This window comes from Cheilinus undulatus, linkage group 6 (genome assembly GCF_018320785.1).
Source record: "Cheilinus undulatus linkage group 6, ASM1832078v1, whole genome shotgun sequence".
Classification (NCBI taxonomy): Eukaryota; Metazoa; Chordata; class Actinopteri; order Labriformes; family Labridae; genus Cheilinus; species Cheilinus undulatus.
The window spans coordinates 18,003,162-18,020,769 of record NC_054870.1 but is presented as its reverse complement, the minus strand read 5'-3'; the positions used below and the strand labels follow the sequence as shown (position 1 = coordinate 18,020,769).

Below are 17,608 nucleotides of genomic sequence, written 5' to 3'. Positions count from 1 at the left end.
GTCTTACCTTGTCTTTTTTACAGTATTGTGGCTAAAGCAATAGCTTTATTTTTTCTGGTTAGAGAAAACAGTTGAAGACATGCACATACTGTACATTTACTAGAATGACTTACTGGACATAACATGTTATGTTGAGGCTTTTAAACCTGGAATTCTCTCATGAATACTTGTACAGTACAGTACTTGTTAAGGAACCTATGAAGATATGTCCATGCATCAGAAAGTAGATCACCTTCAACAGGAGGACTGATGAGCATAATGCACACTAAAGGTAATTTTCCTGTAAATATAATGAAGAAATCTAAAGCACCTCTTGTCAGCCGTTTCCTTTTTTCCGTCTGAGTATGTTTAGTGTCACTTTCACTGCAACTGATATGAAAAGTGAACTTATCGGGAAAATGAAGAAGCAACTTATATATACTGAAACTCAGAGCTGATCTCCTGGCTCACAGAGATAGTAGTAAACCAATAGAAATAACTTCCTTCAATTATCAGACACAAGCCTCATTATCATTAAGTTTAATGTAGATTATACATGCAAACACACACTCTCACCTGTGCTGTGCATCTCCAGGCTGACCCTCAGTAGGTGGGGGTTGTCTCCTCTTCTCTTCTTCCTCTTGCGCTCTTCTCACTTCCAATAACTCCATCTGAAAGACAAACACATCAGGACTAAATAAAAGAGTTTGAAGTAACCATTAAATACAATGATAAATAGCCCACAACAGTATAATTTACCATATATTTACCAGGTAAACTCCAAGTCTTTGAGCTGTAGTTTCTCAGTACTTATTACCATGGGTAATCACCCAGAAAACAATCTGAATTCCTCTAATTTACCAGGAAAATACCTATGTTATAAGGGGACTGTAAAAGGAAGGGTTTTTTATTCTAAATGAATTTGGAGTTTAAATGATACCTTAGATTACCACCATATAACTAAAACATGCTACATCCATACTCTATGCTCCAGAAAAGATATCATGTCCTAACAATTTACAGGTTGGTTTTAATATAAGGTATTTTAAACACAGTAAATTCTACAAATTAGTTGGAGTTTATGTGATATTCAACCAAGGAATCTCTGTGCAGGATCATTCATTTTTGTTTAAACAGCCAGCACAAAAATTCATAGAGAAGGTGCCTACATGGAAACATACATTCTTTATCTACTAGGGGAAAAAGAACAGAGGGAGAATCAATGATTTCTTATACAGTAAATTTTACCCGCATAGTGGTTTTAAGTATAAATTGCCATTTATAAAATCTGGACTTATTTAAAGGTACAGTGTGTAGAATTTGGCATTTTAGCAACATCTAGCGTTCAGATTTTAGAATGAGCCGATCTGTTACCAAAACCTCACATCACTAAGCGACGAGAGCCTGTGAAGACCAAAAAGGATCGTGAGCTGGACATCATTTACAGCAGTGATGAGGTGAGGGTTTATTCATTCATTTTTTTAACCATTATTTTTATAGATTATAGGTCAGTCTTCTTCTCCACCTGCCTTCCAGATAGCTTTCAGGACCGGCAGGCAGGTTTGTATTTAAAAATCACGTTTCACTCTTTCTGTCCCAAAACATTGCCGTAGACAACATGGCGGTTTGTTATGTCAGCCTCCGTGAGGGCGACCCGTGGTAATGTAAATTTAAAAAGCTTTTTTCTAATTTTGTAAAAAGAAAACGAAAGTTTAAAGGGGATGATTGTGCACTTATTTTAACATACTTCATATAGCTACATAAACATTATATCCCATTTACACCGTTTCTGTTCGGTGAAATGCAGCCAAATTCTACACACTGTACCTTTAACCTTGGAAGAAAGACCTGAGCTTTTGTTTAGAGTGCATTTTAATTTTCTCCCACTTATGATGTGTAGGACCTAAAAAATTCAAAAGCTCAGCCTTGCCTTTGAACAGGAATCATTTTGACCAAATATGATTCATATATTAAATAAAGACTTCTCAAAAAATTCCAGATAAGTTCTTGTAAATATTCAAAAAACATCCTCCCCCAAAATCAAAAGAAAATTCCCCAAAACATGCAAATATACCCAAGATTCCACTAAAAAGACAGAAAATTCTTCCAAACATCCTAACAAATTCCCTGAAATTTCCATAAAATTCTAGAGATTTCTAAGGACACCCCTTCTCCCAGTTCCACAAATCGAAAAAAAATTATCTCAAGTTTCCTTTGCGAATTCCTTAAAATTTCAAATTTTAATTCCTTGCAAATACTCCTCCAAAAACTTGAAAAAATTTCCCCCAAATTCACATTCATTTCCAAAATTAACACAAAAATGCATGAAAATTTCAAATCAAACTTCCCCCAGAATTAAGATTTTTTCCCCATTTTCCCATGAAAATACTCAAAAGTTTCACTTTAAAAATTCCAATGAAACTCAGAAATACACAAAAATATCCTAGAACTTCCATGAAAATATTTGAAAATTTTCAAGTTATCTTCCTGAAAAATTCATAGCAAATTCTCCAGGCATTTTAAGTGGAATTCTGAAACTTCAGTGGCCACCTATCTTAAAATTGTGGGGCTGTGGCATCTGAAAAGGCTTAAGAGTCTCACCGTAGTCAACCTCTCCAGAGCAGCGAAGCGTTCCTCCCAGGTGGCCGCTGACTTCTCAAAGGCCTCATGGCGTTTGATGAGTTTCTCCACCTCGTCCACGCTCTGACCAATCTCCCTGCTGGACAGGTACGGGTCCTGACCCAGCAGCCATGCCTCGGCCACACCTGCATCCCTGGAGAACTGGTGCACCTCCAGGACTGAACACGCACACAAGATGAATGTGTTTCTTTATTCATTAGACACGTCGCTGAATGATAAATAAAGGAGTTGATTATTAATTGTATGAAACATCTTACTCAGTCTAAGCCATTCCCATCTGTCCTCCCACTTGTCAATCATGTCTTTCCTCTTGTCCGTCAACTGTAACAACTTTTCTTTAATCTGGAGGGAAAACAAGTTCTAAATGTGAAAAAGGACAAATTCTGATTGTTTTGAGTCAATACAAGGTAATCCATCTGAAGCATCTTCTTAACAAAGACAAATGAATCGGCGGTAAAGTAGCACTGAATTTATCTACTGTGATTTATGATATGTGAAGAAGAAATTATTTGAAGTTTAAAGCCAGCAGTGAGTGATATTGTGATGAAATTGAGAAATATATTTTGATGAAATATGACAACAGACATATAAGTATTGTGAAAAGTATTCTTGTTCTTGAATTGCATAAAGAAGTCCCAACCTCCTCTGAAGCGTAATGCTTCCTGGCCAGCAGGGCTTTCCCAAGCTCGATGCAGGCTGTGAAGCTGTCGTTGCGAGCGTCGATCTCGGCCTTGATGCCCTGGTGATTGTTCATCAACAGCTCCACTGATGATACATCCCTGAAAATAAGTGAGAAAACCAACATTCAACTGTGCGTCATGACATGAAACACATAATCAGCTTGGTTAACAGCATTCAGCAAATGTTAAGGGCAAATTTTCCCATTTCTATGCAAATGTGCCTCACTGTAAAGGGTGTTTCATCAAAAACAGCAGCAATTACAGCCAGATGGAGTAGTGAATGTCAAACAGACAGTTAATGATAACTGTGGCACTGCATGTTTTTTTTTAATTATTGTGGGGCTTTCATGCCTTTATAGAGATAGGACAATGAATAGTCAGACAATAAGGAGAGAGAGTAGAACCCAGGCTGCCTGCACTGAAGACAAGAGTCTCTGTACATGGGGTGTGCTGACAAAACCACAGAGATAACAGTGCTCCAGTATCACACAGTTAAGGGAAATTACACATTTTTAGAGAACAATTAAATTTGTCCTCATGTACAGTCTTTTAATGATATATTAACCACAATCAGGGTTGAATCCTGCTCCCTATCTTTTATAGCTTATCAGCTAATGCTGATAGAACTGAACTCTGCCAGTGTGAGAGTGGGATTCACTCACAGAATTCTGGAAATGCTGACAGCTCCTCTTCAAAATCTGTTTTAAAATGAAAGCTCACTTCACAGAGATACAAAGCTACACCAGTGTGTTTGCACTGGAATGTCTTGCATGCTATACATTGGTGCATCGTAAGAACAGTGGCAACAGAGGTGGAAAAAGTTCACAACCATTATACTCAAGTAAAAGAAGTTACTCTGCTTACTTTTACTGAAGTGAAAGTAAAAGTGCTGGTCTATAAATACTGAAGAAAAAGTAAAAAGTTTCTCATTCAAAGTTTACTCTAGGCACTGCGGAGTTATACAGTAAAATATTATCTTTACTTATCGGCAAGAACAACAAGAGAACAGAGCTCAAACCAGGTTGTTCAGGTTAAGCCATGCCTCCATAATAAAGTTAAATACACAGCAAAATTCACAGTGTTAATTAAACTAATATAGCATTAAATTTACCACTTTAGAAGTCTTTATTAGTCCACACTGCATATAGTTAAACTACACTTTTAAAGTGTTAAATATTTTACAGTATGACAGAGCTGTAGTAACTCTAGAAAATCTGTGGCAAGGTGGGTCTCCCCGACAAGAACAAAGCAGAGAGTCAGCCTCATAGCAAGGCAGTTCATAGCGGTGAAAAATAGAGCACCTAATGTCTTTTCACCCCAAATGCTAAGTAATGTGCAGTTCATTGTGCTAGTAAACCGCAATCCATTCTTCATGTGTTCCCATCTCAGGGAGCTTACCTGGGATTCTCCTGAGCCTCGATCAGACGGATGACATCTTCCATCCACAGCATCAGATCTCGCACCATGCTGAAGAAGCGGAACTTATCTCCAGTGTCGACCAGCTTCACCCTGCGACCCTCAGCTGCCTCGAGCAGGTTCTTCCAGGCCTCAAGGACCTGGGGAGGGAGACGAGACAACACAAACAGCAGAGTTCAGACCATAAAGATTGAGAACTGGGCTCCTCTCAACATGATCACTTTTTTATTTTTTTTACCCTTTTTGTTTGCTAAAGTGCTAGAAATCTTGACTTTTAACTTTTGTTTTAATGAGCTTTCAGTGTACATACAAGTGGCTCCTTTATACACAGAGTTTAATCTCATCAGGAATCCTTTGATGGTATCATTTTTGATTATGCTAATTCATTGTTGGCAACATTCTTACAGTGTTTATAACAACTGAGAACACACTGTTAAACCTAAAAAATATCCAATGCAACTGGAGTCTTGCACAGGACCAGCAGCAGAGTACTGAGGGAGGATAACAGCCCAGAGGAATAAATAAATAGGATAAAAGCAAATCAGTGCATTCAGACAGAAGCAGAGCTCCCACTGTGTGAGTGTGTCCAGGCAACATGATAATATATTCAGCAAGCCAAAATTTGAAATTCTAATGTTTGCTCTCTTATACATCTGAGTAATATCACTGTAGGGAAAGACTGCAGATACAATCTCTGGCTACCCAGGATATACAGTAGTGGAGAACTATTTGGAAAGCTTTTGAAATGTGAAGTGGGAAATATTCATGGAAGCACAATGCATAATGATTTAGCACACCTTCCAACAAGCTTCAAACACCGTCATGCATGGAGCTGGAAAAACACTGGATTGTCTCTTAACAGTTTCTTTATGCATCATATCTCACTTTATACTGCCATGATAACAGGGAAAAACATCCAAAATGAAAGGTCTTTTTTCCTCGCCAAACTCTGACATTTTATTCTGATTTGTCAGTGGGGCTATCAGCATTTATCCCGATTAATTAAGGTCATGATCAGTGCAATTTTTTATCATGATTTATCACATACTTTATTGTCCCTTTCAGGATGCTTTTGTTCAGCCACTGCAACATCTTTCTGGTGACAGTGTGATGTAAAGTGAGTCCACCACTTCTCCTTAATGTCGGATTTTCCTTTATTAAACTCACAGACAGCTCACTGGACAAGTCAAAAGGCATCTACACCACGCCTGTCAAACATTTAACTTTTACTGTTACCTTATTTAGCACAAACATCACAACAAGAAACGGTAGACCCACTTACTGAAGCCACCTGTCCAACAAGTGCAGATTAGCACATCAGTTAAGTAACAGTTAAGTGTTAGCAGGCTAAATACCCACTTTCTACCTCCATTTGTTAGCATGCTAATACTGGCTTCTACATGAGGCTGACAAGACAATGGTGATCAATGCATGGATACTATGGGTCACTTGTTACAACCTACTTATATGTGTTAATACACAATAGACATTAATTACTATTTACTCTGTGTCAAATTGATTGGGTCACACTTAATTCTCAAAAGTAAACATGTTCAGTGCTGTTGCGACAACAAGCAACAAAAAAAGATCAGTGTTTCCCACACGTGCACCATACGGGGGTCATCTTTAAAGCCCCACAAGTAAATTTCAGTCTTTTTTCTTTTTGTAAGATCATTTACAGTGCTGTGCAGAGCTTTTAAGCATTTTTGGGCCAAAAATTTAGGCTGAAGTAAGGCGTAGATGTGGTGAGTATGCCGCCTGAGGGCACCATCAGAGAAGGAGGAGGACTGACACAACCCTGGTCATGCTCTGGATGTCTTTGCATATTACCAGAGTCAGGGGAAAATAATCTGTTGAAAAAATAACAATCACCACACTTTTAGAGCAAGATAAGGGGTGAATGTGGCAAGGAAGCACGGTCGAGGGTACTGTCCAGGTATGTAGTAGGAGCCGGTCATGCTGTGGATGTCCCAAGGGCTTAAAAACCACCAGCAGTCTCCAAGTCTAACAATGGCTGTGTAAGAAACATCTAAACATGCAAGAAACATCAACTAGTGCCCCGCTCCTGATTTGCAGTGCCTCATGTTAAAAGGAAGCATTGGCTGCCACCATGTCAACATTTTTCTTGCAGCTTCTTTCTGATATGTCCTAACTCAAGGATGATTCTCTACTTCATCAGCAACAAACCAGCTCATCAGATATGATTGCAGACTGTCGAGTGAAACATTTGAGTGGGTGAGTGATGTTGTTTAAGCATGAATGTACAATGGACAGCTGATGAATGAAGTCAAAAAAGCAGAAATAAAAAAAAAAACATCCAGAATTAGGCAGGCCATCTCTACTGCCCAAGTAACGAGTCATTCTGTGGGAAACACTGAGTACTGATATTTCCTCCTGTAACAGTAACTTCGATTCCTTTAGAGGAAAAAGGCAAATTGCTGTTTTTTTAAAAAAACATCTTTTTTCTATATAAGGCATGGATATAAGATTTGTTAATACAGAAAATAAACACAAGGAATTATAAATATATTATTGCCTGTCTGAAGGAAAATTGGACCATGTTATGTACAGTGCCTATAAAAGCTATTCATTCCTTTGGATGTTTTCACCTTTACTGATTTTATAAATCCATCATGGCCAGTATGATTTGGCTTTGTTAACTTCTTTGTTGTTTTTTTGTTGTTGTTTTAACAAAAGAACTGACTGCATAAGTATTCATCCCCTTCAGTTCAGTATTTAGTAGATGCACCTTTGGCTGTGATTACAGCACTGAGTCTGTGTGGATAGGTCAGTGTCTTTAAAGGGGGTGGGTATTTGTGCAATCATTTATTTTAAATTACATATTCTTATTTAATTGGTATTATTTTGCATTTATCATTTAAGAGGATTTCTTTTGTAATTTCTTTTCCAAAAAAGCCAAATAATATTGACCATGATTGAGTTATAAAAACAATAAAAGGGTAAAACATCCAAGGGGGTGAATAGTTTTTATAGACACTGCATTCCTGAGTGTAAACTAGAGAACAGTAACAGGTGTTGAGCAAGACGTATCTTAAAACACATCCTTCAAACAACTATGCACATGCATGAAATATAGATAAAATCAATTTACAGCATGGAAATAAAGAAACAATGATTTTCAAAGTATTTCTGTCACAGTTACAGCTACACTGCTTCACATTAACAGTATTAATGTTGAGAAATTGCATCTATAGGTATCATAAACACAAAGTATCCAGGTATTAGGTACCAGAGTATATCAAAATTTAATAAACACAATAAATTGCTCAGTTTGTAAAATAATGGTTGTAGATTAAATCTGGAAAATGCAGAGTGCAATTATTGAGTTGGATGTGTCTCATGATGACATAGTTCTTCATAAAATCAATCTTAAGACACCGTCTTTAGTAGATTATTTTGATTTCCTCTAAGACAGACTATTTAGTTTATCTAATACTAAACACCATGAACAAAGTCAATGGAAACATGGCCGCAGAGGACTGAAAGCAACTGTATTTTGCCAGCTAACAAGCAACTACTGTACATTAAAGCAAATACGAACACCAACATTAGCGTTGCACCACTGTGTGCAGCAATGAAGTATTAAAAATGTACAAAATTGTTCTTAGAAAAGCGAGAGGCCTGCCTGTCCAGACCCAAAGTGAATTTGCAAACTACAAGTTGCATTTGATTTGACCTCCAAGGAGGCCCAGGTGGGTGGAGTTTACAGCTTACAGGCACTCATGCAGCATCAGGTAAGTCGTTGATCAGAAAACCTGAGCTCTTCTTGATTTTGTATTTTTATTTGTAGAAAAAAAATCACCCACACAATTAACAAAAAGATATAAAAGAAATCAAAGAGATAATCTGCAAATCCCCAGGTCTGTTACCAAGCTAAGGCCAGAGCTAAATTCACTAAAATGTCGCTAACTTGATCAACATTTTAGTCTGAGTGTTAAAAGAAAGTCTAAAGCTGCAGCCAAAATGAACACTGATGCAAAGCCAATGTTTTTGGTAAACGGAGTCTCACCTCTCCCTTTCTCTTCTGGGTGGACAGGGAGGAAACGAACATACAGGGAATGGTCAAAACACAACGCCATCAAAAACACTCAAAGAGTTTAAAATCATCAACAGTCCTCTCGCACTGTCAGCAGACAGGAAGGCTCAGCACGTCATGGAGGTACTTGAGGGAAATTCAACTTCATGTTTTAGGTTGTCACTGTTCACAAACATTTTCTGAAAATATCTGTTGAAGACAGGACATTTCTGGGATGTAGGCAACAGCCATTTAACATGCAAAAAAAAAAAAAAGGTTTGCATGATAAAGTAGCTCTTTTGTCAAAAATCTGTCATTTAAAAATAGGGAATAATGCTAATGTTTGGTGGGGAAACTCACAGTTTAATGTTTGTCATCCTTTGCTCTGTAAATTATTTATTTGTTGTAACAATGGTTTTCAGCAATAAATCTTATACCGTTGGAAAGCCTGTTCACTACCCTTTTAAATGGTGCCACATTTGTAAGGAGCATGCCTTTGTTGGATGAACAGCAGAGCTGGACCTAGTGCTGAACATAACGTTCCTCCACATGTTGAGGTTCCTGTGCACATGATGCCTACAACAGAGCAAACCGGCCTGATGGTGAAGGGCATTCATGGTAGACCTCCTGGCAGCCCTATGAGACTGAAGACTGCCTGGTTGAAGTCTTTCCGGATTGTCTGGGCAGAGAGCCGTCAGCCATATTGTCCTGCAAACCTTGACTACAACACTGTAGAAGACAGCCTACGGTTCCTAATCTTCTTGGAATGCCCACTTAGCAGCCTGTCTCTGACATCCCCCATTTTACAGAACTTGGCCTTCAGTTTGGAGATGGTACTAGGGCTCACTCCAAATAGCGCTGCAACTTGGTTTTGCAAAACACCCGCTTGAAGATGCCCTATTGCACGGGCCCTATCCAGGGCAGTCAAATGTGGCATACCAACTCTTGGAGCAGACACCTACTGACCACTGTAGCAGGGCCCATGCTCACAGGTGTGCCAATCAGGCACCTGATTGTCAGCACCTAGGGGTACCAGAAGCTCAAAAACAAGAGTTAATATCAACAGCAAAATAAGCTGTTTGACATTGGAAGAGAAGATTTGGCAAATTTTTCATGGGCTTAAACCATATACTCAGCTCTGCTGCTCATCCCACAAATGCATGTTCCTTACAAATGAGGCAACATTTAAAAGAGAAAACAGACTTTCCAGCATTATACGATTTATTGCCATTAATCATTATTTTCAAGACACAGATTTTAATTTCTTCTGATATGTGATTTGATCCTGTAGTGTCATGTCCATGCTGATTTTGGATGGTTAGAATTTTCCCTTTCTATAGAACCATACTGAAAGGAAAATAAACTGTTTTTGTACCTTTTCTTAAATGTAAATTCTATATTGAGTTCATAATAAAACTATTAATAACCCATGTTTTTTAATTTTTCAAATCTGCCCGAGGTTAAGTGACAATCTTTCATTCTAGATCAGACAAATCTATCAGAAAATTTGGAGTATCTAACTCTTTATTTATTTTGATAATACACTCATATGTCAAAGTTCACCTGGGCACAGAAGCACTTGAGGGCAACAGTGCAAGGTATTTATTGTGTCAAAGCTTCTTTCGCGCCTGCTGATCTCACATGTACACTGCTCAGATCTTAGCCCATATCAGGTTGTTGTGCAGAGAAACAGACTGTAATGGCTGCAACTTAATCTTTCAGGGCAAAGGCTAAAAAAATCTACATCTTTTTGATGGACAAAAAAATAGCATCAAAGTTGACAAAAATCCCTCAACAGTTTTGTTTATATAGCTTAGTAAGAAATCAATCACAGCTTGCCTGATGAGTCTGAAGAAAAAACTTCATAAGGGTATAAGGTGCATATTATTTGATCACATTGCTCAAAGGGTTTATCACTAATGTTCTGTGTAGTTAGGACACCGAAACACTGTGCCCTGCATTTTGACCATGCCCTGTAAGATTTTATTGTTTACAATAGCTCATCATTTTACAAAGACTGATATCAATCCAGGTGATTTGATAAGCAGAGTTATCCTATATCATATAATAAACAATGACTTCGTTTTGACTCCTTATTCACCACCTATGTATTTTTAGGGGGCAGAGGAACTGTGCCAAGTTAGTGCAGCAGCAGTGCAGCATGCATGAGGAACAGAGCCTTTCACACTGACTTTTTAAGGTCAGTGCTGGCTCCAGTTCACCTTTAAACTACATCAGTACTGCATGCATGCATGCCTGCAGCAGATACAGAGAGAGTAAACAAGTAAACAGAGCCCAATGCTGATGAGGATTCTGTTTATCTGAGTCTCACCTCTCCTTCTCTCTTCTGAATGTCGTCAGCTTTGTCTCCAGCATATGCAGACTGCAGACGAACAGCGTCCTCCTGAAGCTGCCGCACCTGAAAAAAAGAGTGTAGGAGGCAAAGATTATTGTTAATAAGAACATTTTGAACATTTAAAATATTAGTGGTTACATTAGTGATTAGTGTTTTAGGAGTAAATCAAGGTTGCAGAAGTTTTAGGTTTAAGTGTCAAATACGTACCTGCGTTCCCAGTGCTTGAATGTCGTGTTCGAAGGTGGTGTGCATCCTCTGCAGGGTCTCCACTGTGTTCTGGTCCCGACCCAGTTCCTCTGGGAGCTTCTTGTGTTTGTCCAGGATGCGATTGAGGATCTCCTTGGCATCATGGTAGAACTTGTGCAGCTCGTAGGAGGCGGCGAGGATCTGTGTTCGGGTGTCAATGAGCTCCAGCAGGTCTGCCCAGGCCTCGTTCAGACCATCCTTCCACTCTGCGATGGTGGCGGCGTCGCCATGGCCAGTGTTGATCAGCTCATCCGCCTGTCGGTTTACGGTGTCCACACGCTCCTGGCCTATGTTACCGGTGTCACGGGCAAATTCTCTGAAGCGTTCTTGCAGCATCTGAAGAAGGAAAATAACAATGATGACAAAGATGTTCAAACCAGTTTTCTAGTTTGTTTCAGGTCAACTCACAGTTATGCATGTACAGCTAAAAGTAATTGCAGTCATAATATCAATTATTGAGAGTAGGACTTTTAGGGCTTTTTGCACTTATTTAAAAAAATATATTGCACCGTTTTCATAAATATTATCTATTTTTGGTAAATCAGAGGCAACTTTGGAGGCCAAAAGGTTCGAGCAAACAGAATATTAAGAAAACATATCAGGTTATAACCATTTTCCAAATGGATAGCAATTTTCTTTAATGTCCTTTAAATTTAGATTTCAAACACTTATACAATATTAAATAACTGATACAAAATCCTACAAATCAGAGCAAGAAAACACAGCACTGATGACTGTTTTTAAATGTTAACCAGGTGATTATGCCTGGTCATAGTGGTAGATTTCCTGATTTACTAGCTTAATATTCAACAGCATTAAGACAGACAAAAACAGATTATCATTATCAAACAGAGCTGCAATAAATCTTAAACAGAGCTGCAATAAATCTAACCTTTGGAAAGATTGAAACTGAGATTTTACTCTTAGTATGTCGAGAAACTTTTTATGCTAATTAGTGGGTCAAGATAAAATCTGCATCACAGTACAAAATAACAACAGCCCTTATGAAACTTTATCATTATGCAATAATAAAGCGTTTGTTATTCTTACAGTGACATGCTCATAGTCCTGTCCTAGCTCGTGGGATCCAGCCACCACCTCCCTCTCAGCGATCCACTGCTCCAGGTCGTCCACCTCCCGGTTCAGCTGGAAGAGACGCAAACGCTCGTCTAGTTTTCCCCGACGCTCCTCTGACAGATCCTTCAGCCCGGCGTACAGCTTATCCACCTGAGACTGACGCATCCCGATACGCTCGCTTAAGAAGGGAAGGGGAGAAAATGTAATATATTATTATGATAGTCTTACTTATGTTAATCCTTTAAAAAACAAAAAAATCTACTTTTATTTCCCCAAATTTAATTTTTCAACAATTATTGCTCCTTTGTCTATCGTTTTCCAACCTTGCAGAGCAGAAGGAGTGGCCAGATTGCATGTCTGTCATCAGACAAATCCATCTTGCAAAGCTCTAATCTAAAACCGTTGTGCCAGGTCTGAAAACTGACCTGACCAATCAGTGTCATCTGAGGAGAACAGGGCAGTAACTACAGGGGGTTTAGTAAAACTGGAAGCTGCCAGTGTAGTGATTAGCTCAGATGTAGATATAATCGTAGTTTTTATCAGAACTTGTCCACATTTCTTAAACATCAAAGAGCATTGAACCACACTGTAAGCCTTTCATGATGGAAAAGATATTTCCGTTCTTCTCTTGACCCGTTCAGCATGAGTTTGCATTAGATTTGGGTTGGGTTTAGTTGTTTTTCCAGTAGTAATATCTGCAGCCAGTGGAGCTGTTAGCTCGGATGTAGCTGTAGCTGCAGTTTTATCAGATCTGGACAGCATTTCTTTATTGAAAGACAAGCAATAAAACACATTGAAAGCTTTTCTTGGCAGAGAAGATGTTTTTTTCATCTCTGCATGAGTTTTATCAAACAAGCTAATAAACTATGACGCCCCCTCACTGTTGAACTTAGTATCTTGCTGGAACTGCACAAACCTACTACCTAATTTTGTCTTGTCGCTCTTATTGGCCTGTAACGAATGTGACAAAACATCCCTTGCAATGGATATATGAAACAGTCTGACGTTTCTCTCATCTACCACTCGCTACTTTTGCTTCCTTTTTATTAATCTACTTATTTTTCCAACCTTTTATATATTTCCTATACCCAAATTGTTTGTATTTCTTTGATTCTAACATTCTACTTCAATTTTTAGCCCTTTGTCTCTCCTCTGTGGACAAAATGCAAAGTTTTCAGCATAAAGACAAGAAAAAAGCAGAGGAAATAGTTTCATCTTTCTCTAACCTGTCAGGATGTCCAGCAGCCACCAGACCCCGGCTGGTGCTGGACAGCTGGTGGACAGTGTCAGCGTAATCCTCCACCGCCTGCTCCAGGATCTGGTGCTTCTTCAGCATGGCCACTGAACTCTGCTCGTCCTGCAAGGAACAAAGAAACATTTCTCGTTATTTACTTTTATTCTCAATTAGACTGAACAAAAAATAGATGGCAAGAAGGTGAAAAATGTGACCAAAGAATAAAAAAAGATTTATACAGAAAAACAATGAGATTGGAGACTTAGCAGAAAAATGTAAGCTAGTGGAGAGGAAGAGAGTATTTAAGGCTAAATTTTGTTACATTTTTGAACCATATTCTCTAAACTCAAAAAAAGCAACATCTGGTTTTTCTGGTAAAAGTGACTAGTGTAGTTTTTAAAAGTTTTCAGCTCTCCAGTTTAAAGTCTTAGATAAACACAGCAATAAGCCAACAACAGAACTCTCAGAATGAAAGACTAGTGCTCCTACTACAGCTGCTGTAAGTATCTCAAAGTATTTAAGTAGAATATTGGAAGTTTACAGACCAGTAGAGATAAGAACACAATCAGCGATAGTCCTTCACCTACTCCAAAAACTACTGTTGAATGAAAACCCCAAACTGAGGAAGTGGCAGGTGAACCGAATAACAAAACAAAAAACAGGAAGTTTTAAATCAAAAAGGCAGAAACACAGGGCAACTTGTTCTTAAACTCAACACTGGGACATGTAGTTTTATTTTCTCATGACCCTCTAAATATCTGATCCTTCAGTAGTACCCTCTTTAGCTTGGTGGTAATGTGTTTAAGTGTAGCAATTGGTTAAAGTGGCTTTTATCAACATTACAATGTTCTGAAATGAGGAGGAACTGTGGTTTATACACTTTCTATTCTGCAGGATTTTTAAAAGCATGCCAAACTGTTACTTGCCCCTTAAATGTGTTAGTTTGCTGTTATCTTGCCAATATATGAAAATATGGCCAATGTTTTTGTACACTTTAAGACGGCGTGTGGAAGTTTGTCTTCAATTTTCTGAAAAATAACTGTTCTATTTTGGTTGTCTAGGTTACAAGGGGGTGTGACTTTTACTAAACTTTATCATTCTGGTATTGTGATAACTACAAGTCATTTCCTAACAGAAAAAAATGTCAAGCTATATAAGGTGTATCTCACCATTCTGCTAAAAATAAAGAAATATGATTTTGAAATTTTGCCCAGCTCTAATTTTAACCAAAGAGCAGATACTTGAGTTGCTTGACCCCCCTTTAATGCCTGTTAGAGGATGGGTTATCAACCAGCTGCCACTTAAAGTCAATATAATATGATAATATGATTATTCAGGATATAAGAAGAACTAAAATATGATCTGCTTCCCCTCCTCGTGTCCTGATTTTTGTCCTCACCTTGGCCTTCTCCTCTGACATCATGTAGAGTTCTTGTTCACTCATCCAGGCCTCTGCCTCAGCGGCGTCAAAGTAGTACTGCTGAGCCTTGTGAGCCTCGCTGAGACGGGCGTGGCGGTTCTCTGTCTCCTTCTTGATCTGTTCCCATAGTGACTGAAGCTCGCTAAGACGCTGGCGGATCACTTCGGTCGTGGGACTGTCCTCCCTCAGCACGTGCTGGCTGCGCTCGAAGATGTCGTCATAACGAGGCTGATGGCCCTGGATCTCCTTCTGTAGCGTCTGTGAGGAGATCAAGGTCAAAGGGAGGGTTTAGAAGGGGGAACTTTATAGCAGGTGATTTTATCAGAGAATAAATGAGTATTAGTGCACCTGGTTCTTCTTGATGAGCAGCTGAACAGTCTGCAGGTTGTGTCCATGGTCTGTGGATGTGGCCAGTGGCATCCTTTCCTCCACCCAGAGCTGCAGACACATGCACAAGCACACATTAACTAACACATTACAAACACTGTATACTCAGTTAATATACAGTTAATTTTGTGCCCCCCATTTTTCTTCACTTTTGCTTTCACAAAAAAGGAAAAAAAATACAATTGGATCATAAATGCCATCACTACTGACCATGCTACTACCACTGATGATACTGCCACGACTACTGCAAACAATTGTCACCACTGCCAATACTACTGATGATGTCACTGCCACCAGGTGCTACTACCACTCACAGGGATGCTACTACCACTTCTGACTCCTCTACCACTTCTGCTAAACCTACTACAACCACTCATATTGCTACTACTAATCCTTATGCTGGTTCTTACTGACAATGCATCACTCACTAATGATGATACTACTACCATTTCTGCTAATGCTGGTACTACCACTTCAGACTCCTCTAAAACTTATAGTGCAAACACAAATATCACTGTCACAACCATGCTACTGCTAATAACACTTATGCCCATAATCACTTCTCTAATGAATCTTCTTCCACAGGGATGGTGCTACTACCACCTGCTAATGCTGCTAACACTACTGTCACTACTAATGATGCTGATGTTAGCTCCTCTGATGATTCTTGTTATACTTATAATGATAATTCTACCACTTCTGACATTTCTACCTATTCTGCTAATACTGTTAACATTACCTACCACAACTAATGATGTTAATACCACTGCTTCTCATGCTACTACCTCTTCAGCTAATGCTACTACCACCACTAATAGTGCTTCTACCACTTCTGACTCGATATCACTGCAACTAATGCTGCTAACATTACCATCAATTCTAATGATGCTACTTTCTTTTAATATACTGATGTTTCTTTCACCAACGGGCAACTACTGCTTTTACTATCACGACTGTGACGCTTTCACAGTTGGACGTTTATGCAGCTGTTGATCCCACCTCAAACTCAGTTACCATAGCTATTAACAATACCATGATTATTATGCTGCTAAAACAGCAGTAGCCTACTTCTCATACCGACACTTAAGGTAACAGTTTATTTTATTTAGTATGATGAATTGAAATTATACATATAAAACTGCAGGTAATCCTAATCTGAATGTCTGTAGATTGAACACATCCCACTCATCAACTGTAAAACAAAGTTCACTTCCTGTATATAAGAGGTCAAACGCCAGCTCTGTACTCACAATCTCGTCCTCCACATCCCTGTTAAACTGGTGGATCTCACGGGAGGCCATAAGGTGGTCTCGTCTCTTCTTCAGTGGTGCCTGGAGGGCATTGAACTTCTTCTCCACGCTGATCCTCTGTCCGTCCACCTCCTCAGAGCCTTTCCCCTCCTGACTGAGGGCCTGTGACTGGCTCTGCAGTTCACCCACCTCTTTCTGACGCACCTCCACCTGGCTCTCCAGGATCTGCAGGAGGACAGGTCATAGGTAAAATGTGAGAAAGTGCAGCTTTTCCCATCAAAATGTTTATAAATCTAAAGAAATAAAGATTTGAAAGCTGGTTAAAATGTACTCTAAGTAATTTGGGATATGACTGTAAAAAGTTTACAAAAAAAAGCAAATACAGGAAATCAGTTACAACAATGAGGAAAATGAACAGATTTTGAGTAAAATACAAAAGAATACATTTACTCAAAGACCTCTTTCCAGATTTATCTGAAGCCTTCCACTCTTGGTTACAGTCTTCTTCAGTAGATGAGGTTTGCTTACTTATGACATATCGCCTGGGCTTAATTACTAAACAAACTAAACAAACTCAATCTCCTGTGAGAGGACAAAATGTTCTAAAGCACCAGGAAATCCATGATGTGGACCTTGAATTGAATTGCTTTTGAAAAAATCCTGAAAAGCCAATAAATTTAAATTGATTAGAATTTGGAAGTCACTTGTTTGTCCACATGACAACACAAATAAGGAGAAAAAAAAACATAAGCCTTGTCTCACACTCTCCAGGAAAAATCTATGTCAAGCTCCAGAAACTGATCAAAAAACTTCAATAATTCTCCGGTTTTAAATATAAAAAGGCCTAAAAATAGATATCAAAGTTATGATCCTGCATTGCAGCCAGA

General features: G+C 38.8%; 1 protein-coding gene across 2 annotated transcripts in view; it reads right to left on the bottom strand.

Moving 5' to 3' along the window:
- LOC121511054 (spectrin beta chain, non-erythrocytic 1) overlaps nt 1-17,608 on the bottom strand; it is a 187,238-nt gene that overhangs the window by 13,082 nt on the left and 156,548 nt on the right. For both annotated transcript variants that reach the window (XM_041789564.1, XM_041789562.1), the window contains 12 exons: nt 16,722-16,946; nt 15,433-15,522; nt 15,064-15,342; nt 13,657-13,787; nt 12,404-12,608; nt 11,315-11,689; nt 11,084-11,170; nt 4,698-4,855; nt 3,260-3,398; nt 2,877-2,961; nt 2,581-2,777; nt 556-650 (listed from right to left, as the gene is read on the bottom strand). In XM_041789564.1, the coding sequence (XP_041645498.1) occupies nt 556-650; nt 2,581-2,777; nt 2,877-2,961; nt 3,260-3,398; nt 4,698-4,855; nt 11,084-11,170; nt 11,315-11,689; nt 12,404-12,608; nt 13,657-13,787; nt 15,064-15,342; nt 15,433-15,522; nt 16,722-16,946 (2,066 nt within the window). The remainder of the gene's footprint in view (nt 1-555; nt 651-2,580; nt 2,778-2,876; nt 2,962-3,259; nt 3,399-4,697; nt 4,856-11,083; nt 11,171-11,314; nt 11,690-12,403; nt 12,609-13,656; nt 13,788-15,063; nt 15,343-15,432; nt 15,523-16,721; nt 16,947-17,608) is intronic.